Raw genomic sequence first — 27,745 nt, 5'->3', positions numbered from 1 at the left:
TCAATTTCCGCATTGACCCCTAACAGCACGTTTGATTCCACGGCTGCATCGTAACACCATACCCCTCTGCTTGTGCTTTTGGCTCTGTTCATCCCCATCTTCTTCGCCTTGCTAGGTGGGTATACGACGAGGTCCAGTCGACTTGTAAAAGAGCTGCTATGAACGCTACAAAAGCTTGCTCGTGTCGGGTCGGTGGGCAGAGGAAGGCCACCAGAGTCCTTCTCCCGCAATGAGGTCGTAGCTAGCTTGAGGTCGACAAAGAAGTTGGAGGATAACGCTGGCGCGGACAAGGGTCTTCAAAGGGGTTAGAGGCCAAGAGCCTTCCGTGGTTCTCTGGCTTGGTTTCCTTTAGCCTCTTTTTCAATCTCACCTCCACCCTAACTCGACAACTAACATTCGCTTTAGGCAACGCCATTTCGCATGCAAACTGGATGAAGATGCGGTTTGAAGGCGTCATATTACATTCGAGCTATCGATCACCTCGGTTCAGCGTTATTCCCCTGTAACGCTGTCGATGCCCCCCGAAGCCCAAGAAAGATGCCTTAACCAACAGCCTCACCCTTCTCTTCTTTCCCCTAAGGGAGCGACTCGCTGGATCACCATCCTTAAAAACGTATACCCAAACGCCAAAAATCCAAACCCTTCATCTCAACCTCGAGAAACCATCTCATCAACGCCGGCTGGACCCATACTCCTCCTTGATTCAAATAGCCACCGTGTAACAGGAAGAAAGACGTGAAGATCATGGAACCACCTGGCAACCAACGCTGGAGGTCTTGTTGATAAGAATAATTGGTTAAGATCGAAGGTCGTCAACCAGTGGTATTGCCGGGATTCCTTTGTGGCCGTAAAGCTACCATGACGCCATATATTGAGAAGGATGAAGAGAGATTGTGGATGTGTTTTTTTTCAAGAGTTATTCGTCGCCAACTGAACTTTACGTGTCATGAAGATCCCGTCACTTTCTTGAATCACAAAAGACTCATTCTCCTGGAGCGAATTAGAAGGCCACCCAGAAACCCCAGAACGGTTTTGGCTTTACCTCTCAAAAAAAAAAACCTGCTTGACCCTTTGGATCACTTCACCTGAAACTATGGCCTCTGCGGCTTCCGATTAATGAGACGTGTGGCTAATCGTGGGTGGTGGGTCCGATAATGTTTCAAACGGGAGTCTTTCCGACAAAAATCCTTTTTGCAATAATCTTCCTCGCAAGGGAAAGTTCGTTTCGATCCAAAGGCACCCCCGTGCTGTGTTTTCCTGTGTCTAGCTAGATTCCCCTTCCGGTAAATTCCGTTAAACTTTTTTCTACATCCCTCGACCTCACAGAATAGAAGACCTGGAAAAGACGGCGACATGGGTACCGGTTCGGAAGCGGCTGAAGATGAATGTACAGAGCTCGACGCTTGAGTATGAGGAACTACCAAGTGATCATAATTCGTCTCGGCACTATCGATTCTTAGTATCCAAAAAGCCATATTGGGGCACTAGGACTCACGGCGGCGAGCGGCCTTCAAAACCTTCATTATCATATCCCTGGTCGAACGATGACTTAAACTGCCCTCTACTATGGTAGCCGTCACATTTGTTTTGTGGGCTCAACCGGTTGTCCACGGACATGAGAGGTCCGGAATCTGTAGGAAGGATATCCACAGGCTGTAAAACATTTCCAAAGGCGGCTTTGCCTATCCGAATGGCTGCCATATCCACAGTCATGGTCCTCATTTCATTCTGGTCAAGAGAAGGCGATGTCGCAGCCATCTCTTCAGGCTCAAACAACATGGCCGATGACGGAGTACTCCTTTTCGTACCTATTAAGTAACCTCCTTCCGAAGTTCCAGGGACACCAAACTCGTTGCTCAGTGTGTACGTGCTATGGAGGTTCCATTGGGACCAAGGCCCTTCACAATTAAGTAACTGCATCCCCCCCTGTTCCACAGGATTCCGGGGGGGTGGTAGTAAATCCGACGGGCTAAGACGAGCCGATGATGGATAATACGACTGGCTCATGGTGTAAGGCTGGGAATTCACCTCCTGTCCTGGGTGCTCATGGTGAGATGAGAGAAAGTTGGGGCCGTATTGTTCATCAGAGCCGGCTGTGGCACTGTCGGAGGCTTGGACTATGTTCTGCGGAACTACCCCTCCAGCAGCGTTGTACTCCCTCCATGGGGTCGATCTATGCTCTCCAAGGCTACGATTTGACACCGACGCTAAATCTCCTGGAACGTGGGTACTGAAGAAGTGGGCATTAGAATCAACACAAACAGCGGAGCTATAGGACACGCCAGAGGAATTCTGAGCGTCATCATACCTAGTGAGATGGTAGGTGTCGTTCCGGTCAAAGTGGGGTTGGTGTCGGTCCCCCATAACTGTGGTCTTCGGAGAACGACAACAAGGCCCTGATCGCGAAATGACAAGGACGCCTTCGACAATAGGTTGAAAATAAAAACAAAAATTGAAATTCTGTGCACAACACTTGACGGAGTCAGACGGTGCGAGCCAGGGGCTTCCTTTTTCCCTGGCCGTGGTTGGTTTCGAAGCAACTTCGGCTGTCCTTGGCAAGGCAGAAAGCGTTAAGAAGACCAACTCAAGATGAAGATTCGATAGATGGCGTTGTAGATCGCGGTGTAGATGAAAGAGTCGGATGTTAAGAGCCAGAACCGATCGTGGAATAGGGTTGGAGTTAGTGAGGTGGCAGGCTGAGTTCTCTCGGCAGCAGGACCGCTGCTGAATAGCGCGATCACAAGAGAAGGATAGCCGGAGGACTCCAACACACTTCGATAAAAGCTCTAATCCCTGATGGTGAAGATTTTCGGAACCAGATCTGAAGTTTGGTTGAAAATGTGAAAAGAAACCCCGAAACCGATACAGAGAAGCCGACAAGTTGGCGATGTCGACAACAACAATAACGATAATTGTCAGCGCAGATGGGCACTCAACACCCCCGAGGAGGGTTGTTGCGAATTTTTGCAAGGGTCTTCGCTCTGCAGCTTCACTTTCTCTGTGCCTCAAATGGTCGCCGGTACTGGGCTGCTCCTCATGGGGAGCTGACTAATCGCGATAGGTATCTTGTTTTTGCCGGTCTTCAAAGGGGAAGAGTGGTGAACAGTGTTTCTCGAGACAAATGGAGGCTCTGGACAACTTGTCATTCATCTACTTCGAGTTTGTTTCAAGTCGTTTTGGATGGTGTACCTCCTGAGCGGTGAGGGAGCCCAACTTGACCTCGGATTCTATCCCATTCAGTTTAGACTGGTTTGCCCTCGCTCACGAGCCAATATCTCCAGAAACTATGCCACTTTTCCCGGCCACCAAAGTGTCTAGAGCCAACATTTTGAACGACACCCTCCAAGGAATATGCTGGACCAGCAGACCATTCGCTGGAGTAGCATGAAGTACCTTAATTCCACGTCGGGAGCGACCGAAGGGGACATGGCCTGGCTGTGTATGTGCTCGTAGCCATTGCGCGACTGTATCCGGCCAGCGGCAGGCTTACTCTTCCTGTGCCAGCATCCTCATCTTATTCAAGGGTGCCCAGTGTCCTGGGCCTTGTGAGGTATACTGGAGGTAGTTATTTCATGAACTAGAGTCCGTGGGGACTGTGCTGTGTTTCTTAAAGCCGTGCAGCTGGCCAACCGCTTGGTCACACATCTGAACGAAAGCTCGACTGTGCCTTTGGCAAGACGGCCGCGGGTGGACGGAATGTAGCGAAGACAAACATTTGAAAAAATAATAATAATAATAGAGGCCACTATGGGGGTATGAGTAGGAGAAGGGGTATTTGAGGCTCTGTAGCGCCCTGGGACGATCCCCTTTAACACTGGGAACTACAGATCACACGGTAAGATATGAGCACACCATCTTCTCAAAATAGGGTACGCCTAGTGCGGCCTTCGCTCTAAAGAGCTACCTGAACACCTTCCCGTTGCCCTGCTCCCGCGTCTCGCCGCCGCCTAGTGCTCCCCGATCAGCGCAGACATATGCACAAGAACCGGAACTCAACCCCCCGTTCTCCACAACGAGCCAGAGCAATCCTTGGGTGTGGAGTGAATGCAGCCACAGTGTTCAGATAATCCATACAATGACGCTGATTCAGTAAGCCTTGCTCACCGTTCACCCTATGGTGCAGACAGAATGAACCCTTACGGTATGCCAACTTGGTTTTGTGGCTGGGGTCATCCACGGGGGTCCACTGACAACACCTCAGCCGGCTCGCCCCCAACCCTAGGTCTGCAGCTGCGAACGCCTTAGTGCCAGAGGATTTGAGTCAGCTCCAACTAAAGCAAAAGAAATAATCCTAGAACACCTCTCCAAGTCAACCCCTTCCTCCAGTTCCAGGTCTTCATTAGCGAAAATTACGCGGAAGAAATAAAGTGCAGTTCCAAAAATGGTATTGACAAGCCCTTGAGTTCACGCCTCCACCTGGGTCTTTGGTTTGTGACCAGGGGACGAAGCACTTGTCCGTGAGGGTAGCATTTTCAGCGCGTATGTGGTCATCTGGAAGGTATGTGACCCATCCCAAGCGAGGGAATTCATCTGAAGAGAGGCAGATTGGGCCAATTGAGTCACGCTCTCAGAGCCGCCTTCGATATACGCATAAAGTTCTTTCGGCATCGAGGCAGTCAACTCTTCAGCTGGTTGGAGAAGCGATAAAGCCTCAATTCTCGTTGCATTCCTTGGGGAAGGTCAAAGATTAGACATGGTCATGCGAATGAACCCGAGTCGGATGCGGCCCATCACTGCAAGGCGGTCCGCAACCGCTGTGGGGTTGCGCAATTTGTCGCTTGCCAGAGCAAGAAATCTTGGAATAGAATTGGCTTCCACAGGGGTACGCGGAGCGATCTGCAAACCATTTCCAAGACCAAATTCGTCTGAATGCCAGTGGCTGCGGAGGTAAGACCACACCCAAAAAATTGGGATGGAACGGCAGATCGGACTCTCTTCTCAGTGCCCAAATATTCTCGCGACCTACTTCTTACTCTCTGAACCTGTTGGTAGAATTTGCAACTGGCGAGGAGTGCTGAGAGAATCCTCTGAGCAGAAGCAACACAAACAGTTCGGCACGAGATTGGGGTGCCAAGCCCGCCACTATATAGCCAGCAGACGCCATTGTCAGTCACACTTGACCCTAGATGCCGTCCCGCCTAATCCGCGTCGTTCTCAGTGCACCCTCCCCAACTCCCCTGTAAGTGTTTCCACACCTGCGCTTGATTTAATTGAATTGAACAAGCGGGGTCGGGGCCACACCCTGCATGGATTAAGCGTCTAGATTGCACAGCTTTTGGAGTCGCCCTCAGAAGATCGAGAGAAATGGAATTGAGCCGCATCCTTTGAGTCGGCGCTTGTAGCAATCACCCCACGACACATCGCGCAATATCACTAGTGCTCACGGAACGCACGTATCTAATGGGCCGGCCCGGTGGCAAAGACGGAGCGACATCTACGGAGGGATTGCGTGCCTTGCGTTTGCGTGCCTTGCGTTTGCGAGCCGTCGGCCCTGTAGAAAATTGGGAGATAAAGATATTAGTCGTAACTGACATCGGGTTAGGATTATCATGGAGAGACTTCATCGGGATGCATCCTAGCGCAAGGGAAGACATAACAGCGCAGCGGCATATGAAACCAGTCGAGCAGCTCTGCACTCGAATGTCAATTATAAAACCGCTATAAAAGGTTCACCATTACTACCATTCGACAGTCCAGAACGTGGCAACGAGCGTCCCCCAAGCTTATCATCACCCATCAATTATCTCCTCTCCCCGGACAGCCGGCATCAATAGAAATCAAGCCCGGTATCGCGGTTGATCTTGGAACCCTCTGCGACTCATTGATACCAATAGGACTCAGAACGAAAAAGGCTACTTCAAAGCTCATTGACATCCGAAGAAGTCTCTAACCTGTTGGTAGCATGTACGTCCCCTTCAAATATGTTAAAAAGACCGAGCTCCTCAAACCCATGCAACACAATTTCGGTACCCTGGTCGAATAATAGGCCAATCGCCGTGTCATTGTCTTGACCAAGAGGTCTTGCTCTTTGACTTGCTAGCCCAGCTATATTGCTTGTGCGGACTACTGCATGGGTGCCGGCAACTCATACGTCCCTAGTATCCCCAGGACTGGCCGCTTGCCTTCATGCCTCTTCTTCGGCTTCGTCCCACGTCCATGTTTCTCCCATTCATGCTTCTTCACCGCATCCTTTCTCTTATAAGTTCGGCTACATATCGAACATGGAAAGCTCGTGTTCAACGAACTGTGCTTCATTCTCTGGTGTCGGGTCAAATTCCCTCTGCCGTACGCGCCGGTGAACCTTTTCTGGCACTGATAACATTGGATCGATGAGCAAGTTTCGATCTGTGAGTCATCAGCTGATGGAACAGCTCTATCTGCCTCAATGAATACCGTAGTGCATCTGCCCTGCGGTCCGTCAATATCTATCCTAGTCCCGCCACTAGGCTCGCTGTTCACATTTTCCTCGAAAGGGCGACATCCTTGCGGCCACAGAATGCGGCGGACTGCACTTGACGGACTCGTGTAAACGGGCGGGTCATACTCATAGACAGATGTCGGTCTCGGTACCATGATATGCTGCTGGGGTGGGTGCGTGTCACACTCTGGGATACTCAAAGGCATCTGCCGGATCGGAAAATTGAGTCCAGTGGGGAGACGACAGAAGCTATAGTCAACTTCCTTACTAGGTCTCTCGACACATCCTTGGAGGTTGTTAAACGGAGGTGCCGACGGAGAGTCGCTGGAAGGGTGCGGCCATAGCTCGTTTACGGAGGAGCAGGAAGCGTTTGGAGAATTCCAAAGCCGCTGACAAGGCCTGGCGCAAGAAGCACACCCACATGATCCTTGACTGGTGGTTGAAGAGACTCCTGCAGAGTTGAGGGATGGTGTGGAGATACTGGAAGATGAATGACCAGAAGAATCGCGATCTGACGACCATGAACCCGCGCTGTTGTATAAGCTATTGATGGGAAGGGAACTTGCAGTTGACGTTACAAGGCTGGGTCGCTGCGTTCGGTGTGTTAGTGAGTAGTTTCCTTCCTGGAATCCGACAAATTGGCCTTGTCCCGGATGGTGAATGTCGGCTTGATACGGATTGCAGTCGAATATTTGCTGGCGTGCGGGCGCTTCCTCGTACCGGCCACCACCGCTACTAGGAGGCATAGATAGTCCCTCAGCCAACCGGGTTCTTTGTAGAGCTTCTGTATCTTGAAGAACGCCGCTGTGGAAAGACGCCCCTCGGGTTGCCCCAAGCTCCCAGGGCTCCTCGTTCTCAGCGGACTCCCGGGAGGGGAAGTCAGGCAGTTCGACAATGGGAACGATGTCTTTTGAATGACTCTCCTGTAGGCTAGCCCTCTCTTGTCGGTCCGCATCGAGTTCCGATGCTCCCCAGTACTTGAACTCATCACCGGCTTCAACAATGTCCGAGAAGTGGCTCGGAAGCTCGGAAGCGTGGCTGCTAGTTAGGTGCTTCTTTGGGCGAAGAGGGTTCGAGATCGACGGAATTGGAAGGCTGGGTAAACGCATCGCGCGTAGCATGTTGCGGACGCGCCTCCTCAAGTTCAAAAAGCTATGAGGTCGTTGGTCGTCTTCGTCGCCGTGATAAAGAGGATGATATTTAGCGGTTTCCTCGTACGGCGGGCAGCGGTTAGAGTTAAACCTGCAACCACACCTCACCCTAGGTCCGGTGGGGTATATGCAATATCGCACCTCCGTACGGCAATCCCCGACTTCACTCAGTGTTCGATAATCAATGGTCGTATTCCGCCTTGAAGGAGTGCCAGCACAAACAGGGAAGTGATGTACGTGGCAAACCCCCAGGCTTCTCTCGTGATTACAATAATGGATTCTAATTGAAGTCAGATCTCGCATGCTTGGAACAAAGGGTAAGAGAGGAAGTACAAACGTAACAGCACATGGGCTCTCTTGATCAAGTACAACTCTCATTGTGGCGAGAAGAAAGGGAAACCGTGAAAGTTATCTGGACTCCATCGCAGGACTTTATTATCGAACTCACCATGGACTCCACAGAACCCCGAAAATACCATCAATTGACAAGCATTGTGTCCTGCTTGAGGACTCCATGAGGTGTTGCGATGTGCAACATAGGTTTATCTCCCACCCAGTCCTCACGCCTACATTCATCCCTACGTCTTGGGCCTTCTGCCATCGATAAGGCGCATTTAATTATTACGACGCCAGTTGTGTGGCAGAAAGTCCACGACGTCTGTCTACCAATGCCATAGGCCATAGAAAGGTTGTCCTGCGTGGGACGAAGGGCGACGATATGGTCAAGGCTGCCATCAACTTGCTAGACATCCCTGTTTCACTTTCGTTCGCCCTCTCTCAAGCTTTGGTTGCCCTCTCTTCATGTATGAGAGGTGAATTGCCAATTCAGGAATGGGCACATGGTTGCGTTGTCCTGCCGCCGAGATCCCGATTGCCGGTCGTTCCGTCGAATGATAGGGTGCTGCTTTTCACATGAGAAATGCAGTCCATTCAGCCAAAAAAAAAATTATGGAAACTTTCCCTCCACGTTCGATTTCGAGAGGGAGTCTTCAAATGAGAGACCATTTACCAATCTGGGTACCGCAAATGAAGTAGTCGCCAGTGTTCTTCGTTTCGTTTTGCGAGGAACACGAGCACCGCCTGCTTTCGGACGCGTCGAGAAAGGCTAGGAGGAGGCCTCCTTAAATGAATGTGGCAAATCGTCCAGTTTGTGAGTTCCCGTTCGGGATGACGGTCGAAGACAAAACCACCAAAGATGCAGGGAAGACAGGACAAACTGAGCGCACTGCTACTGGTCATACCAGCAATTAACCAGACGGCCCGCGGGACATTTGAATGCCGCATCCTAAACCACAATCCCTGTTCGACGCGAATGCGGCTCACCGGTTCTCTGTTCAACAGGAAGTTTTGTGCAGACACAACGAAAGCGTCTAGGTCTCTTTACTCACAAAGGCGAGCAGACGAGTATTTATCATGTAAATTCGAGCTCCATATCATCGGGAGGTACGATGGGGCCAATGGGGCCAATGCTATGTACCGGCTGCAAAATATCTTACTTGATCGCGATATTCCAATTATAATTCAAGCTAAGACCAGAAGACTTACTCGGACGCGGATTCCGCGAGGCATACGCCGAAAATATCGCAGAGCCTTCGGGCATACAATTTACCGCAAGAGCATGAACACCAAGAGCCAACACTACATGAAGGAATCTTCCCATTCTGTGGAACTACCCTGCTTATGCATGTACAACAACCCATTCCTTGGAGTTTCCATGATACAGAGGCGGCTATGCTGCTAGTTGGACAGTCTCGATCAGACGACTTGTTAGTCCTTGCGAGGACTCTTGGGCAGCGTACCCAATTCGTCAGCACTATATGAAGCACTCCTAAGCTTTTTCTGATCACATCTGGACATTTTCTCAGCGCACACAACCTCCGAGAAGGCCGCAGGCAAGAACGAGCCCCACAAGCGGAGATCTAAGTCCTCCGATGCTGGAGCCCCCAACACTCGTCTTCCGCCAGATATGTTGCCTGATTCAGGCGTCCTCGTTGCCTTGTTTCTCTACAGAACAACTTAATTACACTTCCGACTTATTCCGGCGTCTCCGGCCTTCGCGATGTGAAATAAGGAAATCCATGGAATCCGTGTGCGAAAAGAGTCACACTTTAAAGTCGACAAGGTTGAGATGCTGAGGTCACAACAAAGTTTCAGTCAATAACCCCGCTTTTCGCCATCCACTGACCCTGGAACCCACGCTCGGCTTCCAGAATGGTCCAACCGCCTGGTTCGAGTCGAGCCGCTGGCAGGGCCTCAGTTAGTTCATTTGCCAGTCATCCGACACGGACTACAGAATTCAATCGGCATCAGCGTAATACAATTCTAGGTAACATGTACATTCCTTCTCCGCCATGAGAAGGTTCCCGATAGCGGAGCTGCATCCAAGGGTGGTGTTACTTTACATCCTTTTACGTTCCTCAAAGCCACAGAAAACGACGTGTACCTGCCAGTTATGAACATTGTGCAACATTTACTCTCTCCTCGCCAAGTCCTAAAGGCTTAGGCGGAATCTTCACCGACTTTAGTCCTTCACTGCTATAGTTTTCGGCTAACAGTATCGCTTCCGGGCTTCTGCTATCATCTAGCAAGGCAAATGCTTTCGAGCGGGGGGTTCGGGGCACAATCAATCACGCCGCCTCACTGCGAGAATGCGCAAATATGCAGCGACAGGCCTGGGTAATTACAATAGGATGTCAGCCTCGATATCGAAGTCATACTCTCACCTGAATCATAAGACTTGCTCTCAATTCCTGGATTCTTCAGCTCGGTGGAGGGGTGCCGTAAGCCTCAACCCAGGCCTTTGGGTTCCGCGCTCAGTCGATCGAGGGTAACACCCGCGGATACCCAAAATTCCAGTCTATTGCTTAATTCACACCATCAGTGCAGCTATCGTCCTGTGTACATAGGCAAATTCTTCCACCCGCTTTCCGTCGTAGGAGGACAAAACCTTGGGCCTTTTTTCGCATCTAACGAAGGGACTCAATGCCTCACAATATCCAGCCCCAGTCAGCATTGTCCATGCCCTCCCCTGATTCGTTGGCAGAAAGAGCTCCGATGCCCATCTGCCTCTTGCCTTAGTCGGGTCACCGCGAGAATGGGACATGGATTTCCGCCTTGTTGCTTGTTCGCGCCATCTCGGCCCAAATCTCTCGCCTTGAAGTGCCCCGGAGGCCGCCCTCCCCTTCAGGTTTCCTGCTGGCATGAGATGACACGTTGCTTCATCGGCCCAACTATCATCTTCCAGTTTAAGAAAAGTCTAAATGTTTTCATCGAAATCTAGGACTAATTCCTGAAGGAATTGATGTGGGGCAAGCATCAAATGCGCTCTACGCTAGCTCACCAAGCCCCAATGTCCGCCTTCAGGAGAGTGAAGTTGAGATGCGGCACAGGAAATTCTAACTCATTTGACAGTACTGCCGACAGTGTTGTCTATGCAGTCGACCAAGACAGTGCCAAACTCACTTATCCTGGTTAAAGGATGGGCAAGCATAGAGAGCCACAAATTGATACACAATATCAGGACGCGGGGTTTCCAAATAAGCCAAATTAATATTTAAAAGTACGATTCAAAAAGTCAATTCCAGGTATTACGGCCTCCAAGAACTCTAATGGGCCAAGGAGTGCTTTTTGTTTTTGATGTTATCGTCCACTCGTCAATCGTTCAACTTTCCAGCTCCCGCCTGACGAAAGATCTGATAATATATCCAAAATTGTAAAGTATCTACAGAAGCAAACGCGCATTTGCCCAGCAAAACGTCCCAGTTTAATGGCTAGCGTTGGTGACAGGAGAAAGGTGTCCCAGCTTGTCCAGCAAGATCCAAATTGGTTCGAATTTCAATGAGCGTCGTGTGGTCGTATTAACGAGTGAATCCCCAGGCTTTCGAGTTGTTCGACGATGATCTTTCGAAACGAGAGGTGTAGGGTCGATTTCAGCCCACAGTGCGGATGACTAGTTGGATTCGAAGCCCTTGTCCTTGCGTCGCTTGTTCGGCTTCGCATCAGAGAAGTGGTGCTTTTTCCATTCGTGCTTTCTACGGGCATCTGCTCGATTAAACACTTTCCCGCAGGCCCGGCACACTTTTTCCGGCTTGACCTCAACAGAGTCTGCATGCATCTGGCGAATATGTCTTTTCAGGTTGCCATTCCGGTAAAGCCCATTGAAAGTCGACCCGCAGATTCCACATGCGACCGGAGGGAAGAGTGGAGCACATGCTGAAGTCACCTCTTCACGAGAGCTTAATCTTGCCAGCCCAGATCTACCTTGGACGGCAGCTTGCTTTTCCCCCTTGCTCTTCATCTCTACTGGCAACGCACTGGCTACACTGTGTTCTTGACCCTGTCTCATTCCAAAGGCGGGCTGTTCCAAAGGGGAACGAGAACCGATTGCACCAGCGGAACTTAGTGGTGCCTCACCTGTGTTGTATGGAGGGAACGATATCGTAGGTCCGACAATAGGATGTTGAATTAATGCCCGTGTTGCATTAGATCCATACGCGCTCTGGCTTTGGAATCTGTTGTAGTGCCCCCCCCAGTTGCTTAAATAGTTTGAGCTCCCAATTTCGCCGCCAGCAGCCACCGCGCCACTTACAGCTGAGCCGGTTTCCGCCGAGGGATATGGCACGGCAATGCCAGTAGCTGGTAGCGAAAGAGGGGAATTTGGTGTCCCAGAAGCATCTCCAAAGTACCGCAACTGTTGTTCGTGTATACTACCACTTCCATGGGTGGTAGGAGAAAGAGTGTCAACAGCGCCACGTGCTGGTGCTGGGCAGGTTGAGAAGGATTGTCCGACACTCATCGTAGTGGAGCTTCGACGAGTGGTGGTGATTGGGGATAGCACTGGACTATAGACAGCAGCCCCCCACGCAGGTTGTCCAAATGAATTCAAGGGATATGATGATGTAGATGGGAAGGGATCTGATAGTGAACCCTGGCGGAAGCTTGGCATAGGCTGACGATCTGGGCCGGTACTGGCCTTCCAGTCGATGGGGCTAACCGGCGACGAGTTGCCGGATATAGGCCCATAGGATGGCGGTTGTGTGTACCCCGTGTTGTTTGCCCTATAGGCTTGCGGAGAGTCGTGTGCCGGCGCAGTGGCTGCGTGAATCCAAGAAGCGCTTGATGACATGGGGGACCGCACAAGTGGTGCACTCACGTGGCCTTGGTGAACATTTTGACGTTGGGTATTATCCATCCTCGCAGGCGGGGACCGACCTGCTCGTATAGCGAAATCTTGCAGGCGTGGGTCAACCACACTCTGTTGACTCCTAAAAGGCACATCATATGGATAAGGGGATACCTGGTCTGGGGGGCTGTTTGGGGTGAACCCATGGTGAGGGGACGCCTGGCCCACGTGCCCTTCAAGCTCCCAGGCGCATCCATGACTACCATCAAGCTCGGCTGGCGGCGCTTCAAGTTCCATGGGCGACATTGGATGAGGCTCGACGTCTGCCGTTCTGGCTTTCCGATGGGGGGAAAAATGAAAGACGAACTTGCCAAGTCGTTTCCGTATGCTTCTGGAATGAGATGGCCTGACCGAGGTGTCTTGTGCTGGTTGACTTTGGGATTGAGGATTACCCGTATCGGAGCGGTAGAGGTTGAAGCTCAGTTCGGGCCCTCCAGGAATGCTTGCGCCAGAGATAATGGGAAACGCAGCGGGTTGTTCACCTTGCTGATGAGTACTGCGAGCACCGTGCTCGATGTTTGAGCTAGTAAGTCTGTTTCAGGTAAGTATGGCCCTGTTGTCAAAAGACGGGAAAGGAAGCATGCGTACGAACTCTAATTTCCAGCGATTAGGCCTTTCGATTAATAGTCTCATTGTTGCAAATATATAGGGACCCAGCTCAGTTATCTGGGGGTGAAATTCCGCGGCACTAGAAGGACTATATCTACCCTCGACCTCTACGGGAAAGACCGGATCACGCCGCTGGATGGTCTTGCATGTTAGTCCTGGTGGACTGGAGTTGCATGGCATAAGAGGTGGGCTCTTAAAGTGTGATTTCGACGGATGCCAGAGCGACGATTGGTTGAGCAACCCATTCCTCCTCCGTGGGGTAGGAGGACTGACACCAGGATAAGTATTCTAGATAGATACTAACCAAAGTTGCCATAGCGACAACCAGGTTCTCTATTTGCCTGAAAAAGGCGGAGGGCAAACGTGGCACGAGCTAATCCCTCTTATTTGAGACGCACTGGGAGGGCAAACAGCAAGTTACCCATCAGTTCCGTGTGGTTGCCTTGTTTGGTAGAAGGAGGCTCTAACCGGCCTGCGGAGCGCAAGCCAGCTAAAAGCGTATCATGGCAGCGAGTGGGGGGTAGAATGAAATGATGGCCGTGTCTGATTTTCAAGATACTTTAGTGGTGCAATTAGGATGGGGTATATGAGTGAGGCATACCTGCGAGGTCCAGTAAGGTTCTATTTTGTTAAGTCAAAATTACATGCTTTCTCCGGTGTCCAAGGCGGGGTAGACGTTGGGGGGACTTTGACCGGAATGGACGCCGACATGTTTCGTCATGCAAATATGCAGCAGTCAGCCCTCATCACACTTACCAGAGCAAAGCGCGAAGTCGGAGAGCGGATGGCGCCGCGGGCTTTCCGAGGGGCCTGCAACCCAATACAGGCGTTGATGGAACTACCACTTCGAAGGTTGCTGCAGCAAGATTTTGAGAGTTTCTGGAGGAATAATAGTTGCGGTTTTGTCGCTATCCCTGCGGCAACCATAATGGGCTGACCGGTCGTCGTCGCAACATTTCGGTTGCAAAAAGAAAGGAACAATGAGAGTTGGCGGCACGGTGCAAACACACAGACTCTCTCTCCAAGATGAGAAGAGCAGAGCATGAATCCTATATCATGTTGCCAATCGGGGCTCAGCCCCATTGAGAAGTGAATATTATGGTCTGAACGAACACAGCCTTGTCAGGCTTGCAAGCTGTAAGGCAGTCTGCGAGGCAGACAGCCCAAGGTGTGGCAAACTAGTAGACTCGGCGAAAGAAAGAGCACTGACGTTTGAAACCCCTCGCAGGCTTCGATTGCGTCAGGGCACTGCACATCAAATTGACGTCTAGTTGTTTCACGAAACATCCAACTCAAAACTGCCAGAGAAATTTTGAGCCTTGGGTCTGCATATCGGGCCGGTGTGTTACCAGTCCTTCGTCCAACTCGCTCTGGCTGTTGCGTTGCCCCGAGGACGCAGATGGCACATCATGGGGGATGGTAATACTGGAGCTTAATCTGCCTGTCGAGGTGTTTCTCGTCTAGCGCAACTGCTTGGCTCTCCAGCGTCGGCTGCGTAACACACATTCCATCCCGCGCGCCCAGATAAGGCAGGACTTGGTTGACACATTGAAGGGGAGGACTCGGCGACTTGTGCCAAGTTACCCTCTCGAGTCCTCCAGGACACAAGAACTAACTTTAGAAAGAGGAATCGGCACTGGTAAGCAGGTGACCAGCAGTCCTTCTCGCCGTTTTCGTCTTGGTAGCAGCCTCTCGTCTCAAAGCGAGCTCTTCAGGAGGCCGCCGTTTGCCTGCTTCCGGTGTCAGCGTGCCCTCTGTTCTCCCGCCGCACACTTGGCCTGGCTCCCGCACTCCCCCCGATTCTCCCACGCCCCATACCGGAAACGCACACTCCACAACAAGGCTGCGGGCGCGTGAATGATACCCGCGCAACGAGGCTGTCGTTCTAATAAGCTAATGCACAGACAGCGATTTCCCCGCTTCTGGCTCAAGGACTATCGCTGCTGAACCCACCTGTTGATCCGGGCGTCAGAACCACCCCAGCGGGTCATTTCGCCTCGCCCTGACGCCCGAGTCGCCCTGACGCCCGAGTCGCGCCCCAGCAGAGAGGGCGATAAGATCTTGACCCGACACTGCTAACTGTAACTTGACAATGGTTTCAGTGCTCGTGTTTCATTGGATAAAAATCGCAAAGCAATTGCATCACTCTCCGCCCAGCATCGGTCCACATTGAAAGTCGCACTGTTGGGTCTCGTCCTGTGTGAGGTTACGCGAATTCAATGTGCGGCAGGCGTCACTCGTTTGGCTGTCAATTAGGAATTCTGAGGAGGAGAAAAAGCATGACGCGGAGTGCGACTGGAGCCCTTCGCCCTTTTGGAGCACCGTTTCTGTGGGACCGCCGGCAACGTCACTGCATAATATTCTCGTTTCTGGACAACACTTTTGACTCGGCCACAGAATTAAAACAGGGCTGGGGAGTAACCAATTTAGGTAGGCTGTATTGTGAGATCCTTCAAATGGGAGTTAAGTGCTTCGTCCTCTACGCCGGTGTGATCCTGGTCCTGCTCGAAGTCTTGAAGCTAGCAGGTCAGTGCAGGTATCAAAGAGGACTGTTTTGCTTATGTAGCTCCAATCAGCTACATTCTTTTGCTTTGACTTGTTCACACCTTAAATTTCGGCATCGGAATTGCAGGATAGTTGTGTCCTTGCTATCGGGGCCTCAGTCTATCATGCAGTTATCACACAGCTCATAGCAGCTTCGCTACGTGTTTTGCTAAGCAGTGTCTTAGAGCAGGATGGTTGTTCTAAAAATAGAGGACAGTGTGACCAGACCTGATTGCGAATTCCAGTCCTTCGGGACATCACTCTATCATACGACTCTATACGGCAAAGCGATACCCCGAATTTCATGACGCTCCCTCACAAAGCCCCCAAACGCTGCATTCTATTGACTAATACCTTGGGCCATGTTAAATTCCATTAGCTGAAATGAAGATGTAGGACTGTGTCATTCGAGTCACTGCTCATTTCGTGCCCAAAACAGTGCTATCAATACAATCCCATTGCGCCCCCACTAAAAAAAATAGACCGAGATCCTTAGCCGTGTCCACAGGCTTCAGCCAGACCTGAGACGCCTTCAATACTTTGATTCTATATCCTAGCACTGCCCCAGCCTTGCTGTAAATCACAGTACAGAGCCAAAGAATTAGCCTTCCTGTACGTGCCCTAGCATCCATCTGCTAGATATATAGAACCACACCTCTCTGTCTTTTGGGGCCCCTCGTCTCTCCCGTCAAGCACTGTGAAGGTCTTCAACCATCTGTTACCTCTCACGCCAGCCCTCATCTTCCCTTGGCACGTATCCAGTACTGTGCCATGCATCTTCGCGTTGGCCCTCATTCATCCATATTGCCATGGTACTGGAGGACAAGTGGTTGGAGTTTAGTTGATTAAGGTTGGCCAAGGAGATTGTAGCTGGAACTTGAGTTTGGGGAGCATTTTGGGGAGCATTTTGGGGTGCCTGGTGGTTTGGAAGGTTTGGCTGAGCGGGGTTCTGGTGAGGTGCGGTCAAGGGGTAGTTCAGCGCTGGACTTTGCGTCACGAGGTACGCTTCAGGGTTCACAGCTCCCCAGGTGCGCGGAACGGGGTGCCAGTAGGAACTCGCCATATATGGCTGGCCAGGACCTTGTGCTGGCGAGGGATTGTATGAATAGCCGTTCTGCTGTGTTGGGGTTTGCGATGGACTAGTACCGTTGGTTTGAGTGAACGAGCAGTTTGCAGACTGTTGATTGTCAGGACGTTTTGTCAAAAGGGATGGTTAAGGGTGACGTACAGTGCCTTGCGATTGACCCGCGCCAGGCGACGTAGTTCGCTCATAGCTATGGGATTCTTGGACGTGGTGGGGACGGCTACTGGCTTGGTCCTCTCTTGGATGCATCTTCCTCGTTAGCACAGTTGGCCTCTCGAGAGCCAAACTAATATTGAGCGTAAGGCTGAGCCTGTGGCGTGAAGCTATCGAGGCGGAGTGGCTATAGCTTGTGATAAAGCTAGGTGTAGGGCAGCGATGGAGTTGGTAGACACCTGGCACTTTCAATGGGAAAGGAAGCGCAGTTGTACCTACAACAGGGTATTTTAGAATGGATGAGAGGTGGCACACTGCAAAAAGGCGAGGGAACAGAGCAATAATGAATAATACCAACGACAACAGAATTGGCAGTCCTCACCCATTGTCCACCTCACCATGTGCCCCCAGGCTTCCAGGCACCCGCCCTTCCACAGGACTGTTATGTTTAGCAACAAGTCATGATCCCGAACCAGCATCCTGTTGCTCACCTCACGTTTCCTCCCCTGCTCTCGTGACATCGGTTTTTTTGCCAATGGTTAGTCTGACTCATGTTGTATGCTTCGTTTTTGCATTCATCCCGCAGGAAGGAAAATCAAGATAGAGCGTGATTTTGCTCTTCCAGGACGAAGAGCAGCGTGGCGTCGCCGGCCAGTCCTCCATAAGAAACGTAGCAGGGAGAGATGGACTCGTCTCAAGCGTCGGCTCGTGACCAAATGAGCACATTTCATAGGGTGAACGCCATGAACCATTTGTCGTTGGAAGGGCGGCAGCGTTGAGTCGGGAAGCAGCCGTGACGTGGCCAGGGGCGAACAAGAGGGCGAGCGCAATTGAGCAACTAAATAATTGGGTTAGCCAACCCGCAATTCTATTTGGATATCAGCCCAAGACATTGCAAAGAACAAGACCGTAATTGGATTCGCTCGTGCTCGGTACCTTAATTGGTCCGCGAAGCCCTATCGGGGGAAATTCCGGTGAAAGCGACGTTATGTGAACGGCACAGTGAGACAATCCACTGTAGGTCAGAGCCTTAAGCGGGAAGTTGAGGCCCTTGAAGATGTTTTTCTCGGATGCGGATTAATTTTCGTTGTGCTTGCGGCTCAGCTTGGTTTGATGAGCGGCGACGGCCCGCCTCGATGCGGCTCTTCCTCTGCCTCATCTGCAGCGCAACGAAGTTCCTTGATTTACTGGGATGCACCAAAATAGAAGCGTGCGCTATGCGAATAATAAAATAGAAAGACGTCGTTGCGAGAGAAGGTGGACGCGATGTGCGCAACAAGCTGAAAGAAATGCGATTACCGTTTCTGGTATTTGACAGAACTCGCGGTGGCTGCATTTACGAAGCTCATAGCTATATGTAGATTTAAACTTTTTAGAGATGCGCATTATCGATTTGCCAGGAAATTGGCAGGCGGAAGGGTGCTTACGTTGACTTCCACGTGAGATGTCTCAGGTTTGGGCGATGAGGCTCAGATAAAAATAGAATTGAGTGAACTAGCGTAACTTCTCACTGGGTCTGGCAATAGGAATTTCCATAGGTACCATGACACGCTTTACTAAAGAAAGAGAGTTGAAGCCTCTTGTAGTTGTTCAATGGTTAAGAAGAAGTGAAAACGTATCTCCCTACTTGTAGCATGCACCCCTATGCTCTGGCTCTCTTCTGGGCCTATGTTTACGAGACTAGAGTATGCAGATGCATATGAAGCGTATTAGGTTGACTTTCGCAACTATGAAAATCTTTGTAATGTCAGTGGCGACGACTGAGAGCAACGATGAGGCATATATACAACAACTTACTCGTAGACCATGTAGCTCCTGCATGATAACACTTATAGCAGATATAGCAAGAATTTAATCTAAGGTAGATATCAGCTTCTTGAAAATATCTCAGATTCCAGCAAGAGGTTCAACAAAAAACTCTACATATATCTAAGTCCTATCCTCCGCGGTGGCATGTTACATAATATCACACATGAAGTTAGCAGCTCAGATGTAATCATCGAAAATGGCCTTTCCCTTAGGAACAACGTATCAATTTTTCTTTCACCTAAGACATCTACTCTTCTTCTCATATTACGCCTCGCTTCGCATATACCGATTTGTAGTCAGGCTCATCCTAGGAAAGTAAGTACACATCTGCTTCGCTCTACTACTAGAGTACTTACGAAGTATCGTCTACCCTCAGAATCTATCCTCAGTTTGCCTTGGTATTGCCACTGTTCCATTTCCTCTGACGCCATATCCTGGAAACGCGTATCACCAATGTCTGTCTCGTTGACAAGATGAAGCGAAAATGCTATGATGTTTGTGTTGAAGACGACTTCATCGACGATGTCGGCCCATGCTCCCGAGATCAGACTGCAGTGATCGAACTGGAGCATGTTAAGCGTTGTCTTGTGACGAATAATCAAGTGGGTCATTTCTTTTCCTGATGCATATATGCCACCAAGACTAAGCTTGCGCAATCTCGGCCAGGTGTGCCTGAGGCCAAGGCTAGGAAATAATAATTCCTCGTCAAAAATGACATGTCCGAACATCTGATTGGCATCTTTGCGCCAATGGCAAAGGCGAAAAGACAATTCTGTTAGTTCTTTAGCCTCCACCAGCAAGGCCGCGAGGGTATGAATCATCGCTTCTTCCATCTGGTCGGTTGGATCCCGCGCTATTCTCTGTGGTATTAAGAGGGAGAGATTCATCACCACCTTATGTAGATGACGAAAGAAGAATTTGCCAGCATCCAAGTGGTTGGAGCTTGGGAAATTGAAGACATAGTGCGTGAATTCAGTTCCAACATTTCGCTTGCCACGTTCCGCTGCTTCCACACGGAACGAGCGAATTCCGGGGTACTGAGAGGCATAAATCGCGCCAATGAGATGATGGATACCATGCTGAGCTCTCTCAATATACGAACTCAAAGAGTCGCCTTGAAACATTGAGGTGTCGGACACACCACGAGGGAGGAGGTCCTTCATAAGCCTAGCCTCCACAGGAACTGTATGTGGACCGGGAGAATAAACCACGGAGGTGACATTCGGCATCCACTCAAGCGCTCGCGCTATAGTCTGAAGGAGCACGCCCCCAGTGCGCATATCCTCTTGGTCTTGATATAGATTTTGGTAGCGCTTGAACCTGAACCTGCGTTCAGTTTATATTGCTGATCGAGTAAATCTTACATACCGACGGCGCTTCTCCCAGGGGAAGCCCTGGCGAATTTCAGGCTCCTCCTCGGCGGATTGATGATAGCGGTTTTCGTTAGTAGCAAGACACGAATCGTAGACCGAGCCATCGTAGACTATCTCCTTGACATATCTTGGATAAACGGAATGCAACGAGATCTTCTGTAGTGCCCCGAGCGCTTGATATCGAGGGCATGCAAGGACTCTTCCAAACAGACATGGTGATGCGTTGTCGCGAAATGATCTGCAGACACCTCTGCAAGATTTGATACCTGGACGATCGAGGAATCCGAATATTTCCATCTGAAGCTCCGCAGGAACTCGAGCGAAACCCATGGTAGACAGAACAATAAGACATCCGAGCCTTGTAATCTCGAGTTGAGATAGACACAAAAAATAATGTCGTTGATTGAGGCTCCAGGCGGCAGTGCAAGATGAGGTTGAGGGGTTTGGCTCAATTTGCAAACTGCAGGTTTAACCGAGGCCGTAATGCTCGAGTGCTCAGACAAACAGGAGTCCGTGTACCATCACACGACATGGAACATGGCTCGAGCAGAGTCCATCTATCAAACTTCTTACTGGAATTAGGGAGAGTGTTTGTAGGATGCAAACTTCGGTTTTGAACTGCCCCCGCCACGTTCCACGTTGGCTGATAAGATACAGTAAACGTTTGAATGTCACCTCATTCGAGCAAGCGTCACTAAACGGACTTTACTACAGAGGATATTACGCATAGCTGCAAAGCTTCTTCTACTGCTGCCGCAACCTGTTCAGGGCGGCCATGATTCCTTCACTCAATTCTGCGTCACCCGCCTTCTGCTTCCCACTGCTCGAGGCAGTCGACCTCGGCTTGTCCATTTGGACAGCACCGCTCCCTGCCTCACGCATAGCTTCTTCGTCTTCGTCTTCGCCCCATGCAGGAGCTTCTTCTGCAACCTGCGTTTCAGGCCGCCGGTCTGCACCTGCCTCTGCGGTTATGGGGTGGGCAGGCCTATTCATCTCCAAGTCTATCGGAGCATTACCTATTCCTAGGCGTGCTGCGACACTTGGATCAAGCTCATTTGCTGTCGAGTCTTCCCCATCTGCCCTAGACACGTCCCTCGACATGGTGGCTCGACTGTCATTGCCACCGACGCCTCGCTTCCCAGCCTTCTTGATCCTGAACGGCTCTCTGGCAGCATTACACCAGCGTTGCACCTTCTTCTCTCCCCAACCAGCAATCAAACCAACTTCCTCCGGCCCAGCGTTGAGTGCGGTACGGATGCTTCCAAAGTTCGAGACTAATCCTATGGCGTCTGTTTTGTTGATGCTACGAGGAACCGTGATGAACTCAACTAGTTTATCGGAGTAGCTCGTCGATTGTTGCGCGCGGATACTTGTTGGGGCAGCGTGCTCGAAAGTCTTGAAGAGCTCGAGGTAGCGACCAGCCTCCTGGGCACTCCAGCAGAGCATGAGCGTGACATTGTTAATCAGTGAAGTCTTTGAGAGCTCCCGCAGCGAATCCTCGTGATTTTCGATGTCTACCATGGTGAGCAGGATGCGCAGGCTGTACTGCCCCCTCAAGTCACGAATGCGGTTGTAGATGTACTCCGGATGAAGACGGTGGTATTTGAGCGACAGGAAAAGCGCGCATGTTGTAGCACCCAGCACATAGTCTGCTGGAATGTCTGAGTATTCCCAAGCAACAGTGCGAACGCCGTTTAGAATCGGGTTGCCTTTTTGGCGCGGGGAGACGAGGATGGAGCTGGGACCGGATCGCGAGGGCAAGGCTTGGGGCTTCGGCTGCTGGACTTTAAGCGGGCCAGCTTCATCCATATTGGCCGTAGTATGGCAGCGCAGGCATCGGTTGGGCTGAGTGCAGATGCTGGACGGGAAGCCAGAGAGGAGTAGACGTCGAGGCTCAGATACAAGTACATGGGCAGCGAATTGATGGCTGCCCAGGTGCCGAGACACAGTCACATGACCGCTACGTCGATTCAGCCTCAACCGCCCCGATCTTGCTCTTCCCTCTTCACACCACGTCCCCATCGCACCGTCCCCACCACGCACTGCGCGATACAGCCGAGCCAGCGCTTTCTAGTCGCAGCATCACCCCGATACTCCCGTCTACCGTCGAATGCGCACCGCCTAGGTCCCCGCCCACGCCAGACGCCGCGGTCCGCTCGCGACCAACGCCAAGGGCCCCGACGGTCAGCGCCTTCACCCACCTCCTCCGCTCCTCGAACACGCGCAACCGCAGTCCCCCCCCCCCCGAATACTCCCACGCGAGAGAACGGCGGCCCATATGTCGAGTCATCCGCCGAAGCGACAGCGCTTGACGGGCTCGTTTTCACCAGCATCCCCACCCTATCACAAGGACAAGCCGAGCGACCAGCAGACAAAACCTGTTGTCCATCCCAACACCCCGACCTCCCCACCCTATATGTCGACTAATTCGCAGCCAAATGGAGGTTTTGCTGCTTCTGCGACTGCTCCATCGTCCGAAATGACCCCGCCGTCCTCGGTGAGTATGTCGCAGCAGGTCTCCCAACCGGGGGCGTCGGCATTAAACCCCCTTCCGTTTCCAACCCCCTCCAGTACCACTGGAGTTGTCTCTGCAAATGTCGATAGCGACGGTGATGCGATGATGGTGGATGATGCAAACGACGATGCAACGAGGCCAGGGGGAAATAGGCGATCGAATCACAACCGGCAAGGGAAAGGGAAGGCTGTTGTGTTTGGCGAAAAGGGCATTTTTGGCAGCTTGCTGTTCAAGGTTGGCGAAAATGGTAGGTTTCAAACGTGCAGTGCTGTCTTGCTCTATGTGTTGACACAGATTGCTGGATAGAGCACTCCTTATCACGACCCCATGGTTCACAGAACCTGTTCGAGCTCTACGGCCTGAACGATATAGCCAGCACTGTGGCTAGAACTGATCCAAGGACTGGAGAAAAAATTAACAAGCTCCGCAAATCGTACGAGGGCCACATCAAGGCATTGCAAATAGCTGGCAGACCAAAGGCAGTTAAGATGGAAGGGGCGCTTATTGGGCCCCTCCTCTATACGGATTCGGACTTCGATGCTGCGAGGGTTGCAGGCAGGGAGATCAAGAACGCGCTGAATGACGATGAGAGTGGCCTCAGCAAAGATTTTGAAACGTTATTAAATGGTGCATTGGCAGGCATGGCACCAGGACCGCTACCAAATCCAGATAACGCACGCTATAAAGCATATCTTGGGACCGACGAGGCGAAACCGAAACCTGTGTTCGAGGGGCAATTAAGCAGGGGATTACCCCCGAACCCGGGGACGCCTTTTTCCAGCGCTCCTTCTCCAGCACCGAGATCCGTGAGGCCGGAGCGGTCAGGCGCAAAGAGGAGTTACCAGGACACCAGCTTTGTTGGCTATTCCGAAGGTTTCGCAGACGATGCCGATTCTACAGCTGGAGAAGAGGCCGGCCCAAAGAAAAGACCGAAGCTTGGATTTGGAGCAGCACATCAAATCGGAATGGTCGGGGGCGTGCGGCGGTGAAAACACTCTTGGTATTGAATTTGGACGTTCTCGTTACACGGCGTTGGTTGGAATCGGCAGACTCAATTTTGGTATTGGGTATTGATAGGAGAGCGAGCGTGAAGCCAACAGCTCTGCTTCGCCGCAAACCTCGAAGGCGTAAGGGATTGGCTCACATAGAATTCGGATGGTTGAACGTGCGTTGACGAAGACCATGCTTTGTTATGGATCTTTACTTTGATTTTATAAACAAGAAGAAAGGCGTAAGTGGGCGGAGGCCAAAGGGTGGTATTTTTTGGTGCATAATCAGGCGGAGTCCCTCATGATACCCTTAGGCAAACTGAGCATGAATAGCAATGAAAAATATGAAAATGCCGTTCCTCCACATTGACAGTGCCGCTGCGATTTGTCGCATTCAGGTAGGTCTAGTCCTGTCTACGAGGCTGGCTTTTTACTTCATCCACGAAAGCCAGCCTATGCTACCTTAAACACAGCCACAGACTACTAACAAAGGCGCATTTGCCTTAGGCGTTATCCCTCGCTACATCGGTTTTCGGAGATTGGTGGAGTTGTCGAAGGTCATGTTCTCGGCCCCTCCTCTGCCTCTAGAGCATCATCCATCCCCTCCGACCAAGACCACTGGAGGTGGGAGAGGAGGAGTATCCAGATGCAAGCACTGCGAAGTCCCCTCCTAGGAGTGGGGGTTTATACTTTTTGGAAAGTGGCCTACAGAGGGTCATGCCAGCGTTCCATCATGTCCAACACCTTAACAAAGGCAAGACGCACATCATCCTGTCTTCCTCAGCACCAACCGAAAGACCGGGATGTTTGCATGGAAAGGAAGGACCACTACGCTCAGTTGCCGTTCTCCTTCGGCCTGCTCATACAGTTATATCACTGCCATGCCTCCCTTGTCCTCCTGCGACCTTCGTCGTCGGCGCTATTACACTCCGGCATTACTTGCCTACTCTGCCCATCCATGCTAGTTGAGCTTTAGTCGTATGGCGACTGCCATAGAGTTCCGTCGCAGGTGAACCTAGTAAGATTGAAGCCCTACTACGCGGACTCTAGGGTCTCCATTCCCATTATCTTAAGATTTGTCACTAGGAAAAGAGAGTGATTGGACAACGGGGCTTCACAAAGCCATTCGTCTTCCAACCCCTATTTTCTGAAACGCTTCCTTGGGTCTCTCCTTGTGGCCTCTCTCTGGCGGGGGCCTGTCACTAGTGGACTAGGACACAACCACGCGACGAAATCTTTATTCAGGAACAGTATGGGGGGATAAGAGGAGATGCTACATTCTATCAGATATACCGAGCCTAGGAATTCTCGACCAGAGAGAAGCAAGACTCAGCCGCGTCTGCTATTGCTCTGATAACGCAGCTTAGATACAGGGGTTTAGACCATTTCGGGTATGTAACCAAGTTCCTGTTACAAAAGCAGTAGGATGCCCCTCTTATTAGCAGAGGATAAAGTATTCAGAATATAGCGGAACCGATCTTGAACTCTATTCGGCCGCTATCTAAGAAATCTGCTCTCCTAAGCTAAACCCCCTGCCTTGTGTACGTAAACAATCCCCGATAACGTCAAGTAGTATCTGATCATATTTGTTGCCGAGTATAGATATTACAAAAACCATCCATGATAATCCAGGTCTTGAGCTCTAGCTTTTATAGTTCGACAACGTCACCTACCATCATGCAGTATCTACCACACCCTCTCCTCACTCTCCCAAGGACTTTTCACCGGAATCGCACTGTCCCCTGATCGCAAAGACATGGCCCTCGTTCCTAACGCTCGTAGTGGAGGACGAGGAGTTGGCTGGCCGTTCGGGAATCTGCCGTGGTGACGCGGTATCCTGAATGGCTCAGGGGCATTGACATTGGCATTCGGATTCGAGACTGAAATGTCAGCCTGATATCTACTTCGGGAAGAAAATTTGAAGCAGCAGCAGCAGCAGCAGCATTTAAAGCTGACTTTAACTAAGTCCTTGAGGCTGCGGCAAAAATTCATAGCTTGGTGTTGGATTGGGCATGGAATGAAGGGTGGAAAAATGGTTCGAAGAGTAGGTTTTTGGACGTGATGACTTTGAAGGCGACTCTAGGACGTTTTGGAGGTGTGAGTTGACTGGATTTTACGTAGTGCCTTCTCGCTTGGTAGAGTGTGTAGCGGGTGGAGGTAGAAATCGCAGTGAAGTGTCGAGCTCAGTGTTGCACTGTGAAGTGAAAAAGACGAGCGTGCTATAATTCTTTATATCGTGGGTTAATACAGTACCTTGGCTCGGCATATCAAGGTCGTGCGGTAGGAATCTACGATCCACGGTTGTGGGGATGGGGTGACGAGAAATGGGGTCAAACTTGGCTCATGGCTACGCCAATAATTGTAAATAACACACCCCATTTCTGGGCTTTACTGTGCCCAACTCAGCCCATAGATTAAAGTAGAAATTTTGAAGAAATTTTATAGATCCTCCTTAAAGAGGCCCGAATTTTTATATGCTGGAGAAAATGCTCCTTGAGCCATGGACGTGACGATCTAATTCGAATGCTAGAAACGAGTATGCCGAGAAGGAGCGGCTAGAAAAGGGCGGTATCTAGACGTTTACTGTTGGGAACAGTGTCTGTTAAGCTGACGCCAACTTTGTGCTTCCCGAAGCATCTGAATCTCCCCTGGTCTCAGTAATGGAACTAGCTGATGTTGATCTTACCGTCACTTCCAGATTTAGTATCCCACCGGGCAGAGCGATCAACGCTGCCTTTAGTCGAGAAACAAAGAGATCACACATTTTCATCTGTGCTAGGAGAAATCTGGCGGCAGTTCAGAGAAATATTTGACATACTTCGGTTGTGACGTCGAGTGGTGAATACTGATAGCCTGGCTCTGTTCATGCGGCCAACAGCTCCAACAGTGTGTACACAGTCTCGTACAAGGCTCCTGCCACGTTGGAATCGATCTTGCTGTGGCCTAGCCAAGTACGAGGGGATAATGGTGGGGTAACTTGTGGGCGGTTGAGTTGATGAAGCCGGAGGATGGTATTTGGGAATGATCGGAGAGTGTGAGAAGTTTCTCGAGTGTTTACACCGGTACGAATTCCGCTTTTAAGATGCCCAGAGGCAGGAGAGAATAGTCTGTTAGGGCCCTGTAGCTAAGGAGGCTTCGGTAGTGCTAGATTAGGCGACTGCGTGAATCTCACACCTATATTGCAGATCGACAAGCTTGCAAACAGGATAAAGGAAAGAACTGACCACGCCATCGCCTTCGGAGTCCCTAGGTTGAAATTCTCGAGACCCAGTCCCAAATAGCCATGAACATGGCGTCCTGATGGATTTCGGCTGCCTGACATTGGCTTGAAAGGTCCTCTCACACCCCGTCAGCGAGCATTTGGAATAAAGTCCTATCCGTTCCGGCTGCCGCCACATTTAAAGGCCATCTGACCTACCTCACAGGCTGTAAACGCCGCTAGCGCAAGGAGAAATACATCTGAGTACTCTTCAGCCTTTCTTGGTGAAGCTTGCTGGACCACTTGTAAAGTTTGTCTATAATACCGAATGAATTCCTCTGAGAACTAGTTACTGGTCCTTCCATCCCTAATAAAGATCGTCGTGTGGAGCCAGAAGGTAAAGGATACGGATTCGGCGGACACAATATCCAGTATTGTGTTGTGGCATGTTGAATGGAAATTAATGGCGGATGTGGTCGCTTTGCACATTTGTCTGTTGGAAGTGAGTAATTAGGCGTTGTAGGTGGAGGTGGTGGCGTACTCTCGGAACCAGGAACTTCTTCGAGGCATTTAGTTAGAACTTTGTCTAACGTTAGAGAGCATCCTATACGCAAATACCTCTGTATGTGAAAAAAAAGTATGATCTAAAGACTGATCTTGACTTCAGACTTGAGGAGACATGTAAAGCACGGTAGCTGGAACTTAGAGAGACCTTCAGC

General features: G+C 50.8%; 9 protein-coding genes across 9 annotated transcripts; 2 read left to right on the top strand and 7 right to left on the bottom strand.

The window, feature by feature from the left end:
* Nucleotides 1-1,091: 1,091 nt before the first annotated feature.
* On the bottom strand, nt 1,092-3,428 carry BDR25DRAFT_313335 (uncharacterized protein; the record flags this gene model as incomplete). Its single annotated transcript, XM_033691371.1, has 4 exons — nt 1,092-1,446; nt 1,496-3,048; nt 3,266-3,314; nt 3,394-3,428. The coding sequence occupies 4 exons, from the start codon at nt 3,426-3,428 to the stop codon at nt 1,092-1,094; spliced, it is 1,992 nt and encodes a 663-aa protein (XP_033548998.1).
* Nucleotides 3,429-5,680: 2,252 nt separating this feature from the next.
* On the bottom strand, nt 5,681-7,941 carry BDR25DRAFT_342150 (uncharacterized protein). The gene is made up of 2 exons (XM_033693687.1): nt 7,903-7,941; nt 5,681-7,849 (listed from the first exon to the last, which is right to left on the bottom strand). The coding sequence occupies exon 2, from the start codon at nt 7,537-7,539 to the stop codon at nt 6,064-6,066; it is 1,476 nt and encodes a 491-aa protein (XP_033548997.1). The 5' UTR covers nt 7,540-7,849; nt 7,903-7,941; the 3' UTR covers nt 5,681-6,063.
* Nucleotides 7,917-11,468, top strand: BDR25DRAFT_353880 (uncharacterized protein; the record flags this gene model as incomplete). Its single annotated transcript, XM_033695227.1, has 17 exons — nt 7,917-8,063; nt 8,127-8,225; nt 8,279-8,454; nt 8,495-8,663; nt 8,750-9,232; nt 9,295-9,375; nt 9,435-9,669; nt 9,706-9,783; nt 9,819-9,880; nt 9,926-10,057; nt 10,155-10,396; nt 10,456-10,831; nt 10,883-11,005; nt 11,057-11,097; nt 11,144-11,281; nt 11,319-11,324; nt 11,363-11,468. The coding sequence occupies 17 exons, from the start codon at nt 7,917-7,919 to the stop codon at nt 11,466-11,468; spliced, it is 2,694 nt and encodes an 897-aa protein (XP_033548996.1).
* On the bottom strand, nt 11,145-13,700 carry BDR25DRAFT_18865 (uncharacterized protein). Its single transcript, XM_033684267.1, has 2 exons — nt 13,344-13,700; nt 11,145-13,283 (listed from the first exon to the last, which is right to left on the bottom strand). Exons 1-2 carry the CDS (start codon nt 13,538-13,540, stop codon nt 11,519-11,521), a joined length of 1,962 nt encoding a protein of 653 aa, XP_033548995.1. The 5' UTR covers nt 13,541-13,700; the 3' UTR covers nt 11,145-11,518.
* Nucleotides 13,701-16,406: 2,706 nt separating this feature from the next.
* BDR25DRAFT_302916 (uncharacterized protein) lies at nt 16,407-17,468 on the bottom strand. The gene is made up of 2 exons (XM_033689904.1): nt 17,133-17,468; nt 16,407-17,081 (listed from the first exon to the last, which is right to left on the bottom strand). Exons 1-2 carry the CDS (start codon nt 17,235-17,237, stop codon nt 16,623-16,625), a joined length of 564 nt encoding a protein of 187 aa, XP_033548994.1. The 5' UTR covers nt 17,238-17,468; the 3' UTR covers nt 16,407-16,622.
* Nucleotides 17,469-18,526: 1,058 nt separating this feature from the next.
* On the bottom strand, nt 18,527-18,962 carry BDR25DRAFT_353877 (uncharacterized protein; the record flags this gene model as incomplete). Its single annotated transcript, XM_033695226.1, has 4 exons — nt 18,527-18,609; nt 18,653-18,720; nt 18,769-18,821; nt 18,861-18,962. The coding sequence occupies 4 exons, from the start codon at nt 18,960-18,962 to the stop codon at nt 18,527-18,529; spliced, it is 306 nt and encodes a 101-aa protein (XP_033548993.1).
* Nucleotides 18,963-19,085: 123 nt separating this feature from the next.
* Nucleotides 19,086-20,732, bottom strand: BDR25DRAFT_333557 (uncharacterized protein). The gene is made up of 3 exons (XM_033692849.1): nt 20,319-20,732; nt 19,307-20,270; nt 19,086-19,257 (listed from the first exon to the last, which is right to left on the bottom strand). The coding sequence occupies exons 1-3, from the start codon at nt 20,651-20,653 to the stop codon at nt 19,210-19,212; spliced, it is 1,347 nt and encodes a 448-aa protein (XP_033548992.1). The 5' UTR covers nt 20,654-20,732; the 3' UTR covers nt 19,086-19,209.
* A 180-nt stretch (nt 20,733-20,912) lies between these two features.
* Nucleotides 20,913-22,209, bottom strand: BDR25DRAFT_302913 (DNA repair protein rad10). Its single transcript, XM_033689903.1, has one exon. It carries the CDS (start codon nt 22,130-22,132, stop codon nt 21,068-21,070), a length of 1,065 nt encoding a protein of 354 aa, XP_033548991.1. The 5' UTR covers nt 22,133-22,209; the 3' UTR covers nt 20,913-21,067.
* Nucleotides 22,210-22,537: 328 nt separating this feature from the next.
* BDR25DRAFT_302912 (Rox3-domain-containing protein) lies at nt 22,538-24,163 on the top strand. Its single transcript, XM_033689902.1, has 2 exons — nt 22,538-23,085; nt 23,145-24,163. Exons 1-2 carry the CDS (start codon nt 22,803-22,805, stop codon nt 23,825-23,827), a joined length of 966 nt encoding a protein of 321 aa, XP_033548990.1. The 5' UTR covers nt 22,538-22,802; the 3' UTR covers nt 23,828-24,163.
* The last annotated feature ends 3,582 nt before the right edge of the window (nt 24,164-27,745 follow it).

This window comes from Lindgomyces ingoldianus, assembly GCF_010093535.1.
Source record: "Lindgomyces ingoldianus strain ATCC 200398 unplaced genomic scaffold BDR25scaffold_12, whole genome shotgun sequence".
Taxonomy (NCBI): domain Eukaryota; kingdom Fungi; phylum Ascomycota; class Dothideomycetes; order Pleosporales; family Lindgomycetaceae; genus Lindgomyces; species Lindgomyces ingoldianus.
Note: the sequence above shows the minus strand (reverse complement) of the source record. Positions and strands in the feature narration are given on the sequence as shown.

What these genes read in the sequence shown, in the direction of transcription:
- BDR25DRAFT_18865 (XM_033684267.1), bottom strand. Translation starts at nt 13,540, where the DNA reads ATGCCATGCAACTCCAGTCCACCAGGACTAACATGCAAGACCATCCAG. An exon ending in CCTAATCGCTGGAAATTAGA is followed by an intron (nt 13,284 to 13,343) that starts GTTCGTACGCAT and finishes TACCTGAAACAG; the next exon opens with ACTTACTAGCTCAAACATCG.
- BDR25DRAFT_302916 (XM_033689904.1), bottom strand. Translation starts at nt 17,237, where the DNA reads ATGCATCCAAGAGAGGACCAAGCCAGTAGCCGTCCCCACCACGTCCAA. An exon ending in CGGGTCAATCGCAAGGCACT is followed by an intron (nt 17,082 to 17,132) that starts GTACGTCACCCT and finishes GACAATCAACAG; the next exon opens with TCTGCAAACTGCTCGTTCAC.
- BDR25DRAFT_302912 (XM_033689902.1), top strand. Translation starts at nt 22,803, where the DNA reads ATGACCCCGCCGTCCTCGGTGAGTATGTCGCAGCAGGTCTCCCAACCG. An exon ending in GTTCAAGGTTGGCGAAAATG is followed by an intron (nt 23,086 to 23,144) that starts GTAGGTTTCAAA and finishes ATTGCTGGATAG; the next exon opens with AGCACTCCTTATCACGACCC.
- BDR25DRAFT_302913 (XM_033689903.1), bottom strand. Translation starts at nt 22,132, where the DNA reads ATGGATGAAGCTGGCCCGCTTAAAGTCCAGCAGCCGAAGCCCCAAGCC.
- BDR25DRAFT_333557 (XM_033692849.1), bottom strand. Translation starts at nt 20,653, where the DNA reads ATGGGTTTCGCTCGAGTTCCTGCGGAGCTTCAGATGGAAATATTCGGA. An exon ending in CCCTGGGAGAAGCGCCGTCG is followed by an intron (nt 20,271 to 20,318) that starts GTATGTAAGATT and finishes ACGCAGGTTCAG; the next exon opens with GTTCAAGCGCTACCAAAATC. An exon ending in CTGAGGGTAGACGATACTTC is followed by an intron (nt 19,258 to 19,306) that starts GTAAGTACTCTA and finishes TTACTTTCCTAG; the next exon opens with GATGAGCCTGACTACAAATC.
- BDR25DRAFT_342150 (XM_033693687.1), bottom strand. Translation starts at nt 7,539, where the DNA reads ATGCTACGCGCGATGCGTTTACCCAGCCTTCCAATTCCGTCGATCTCG.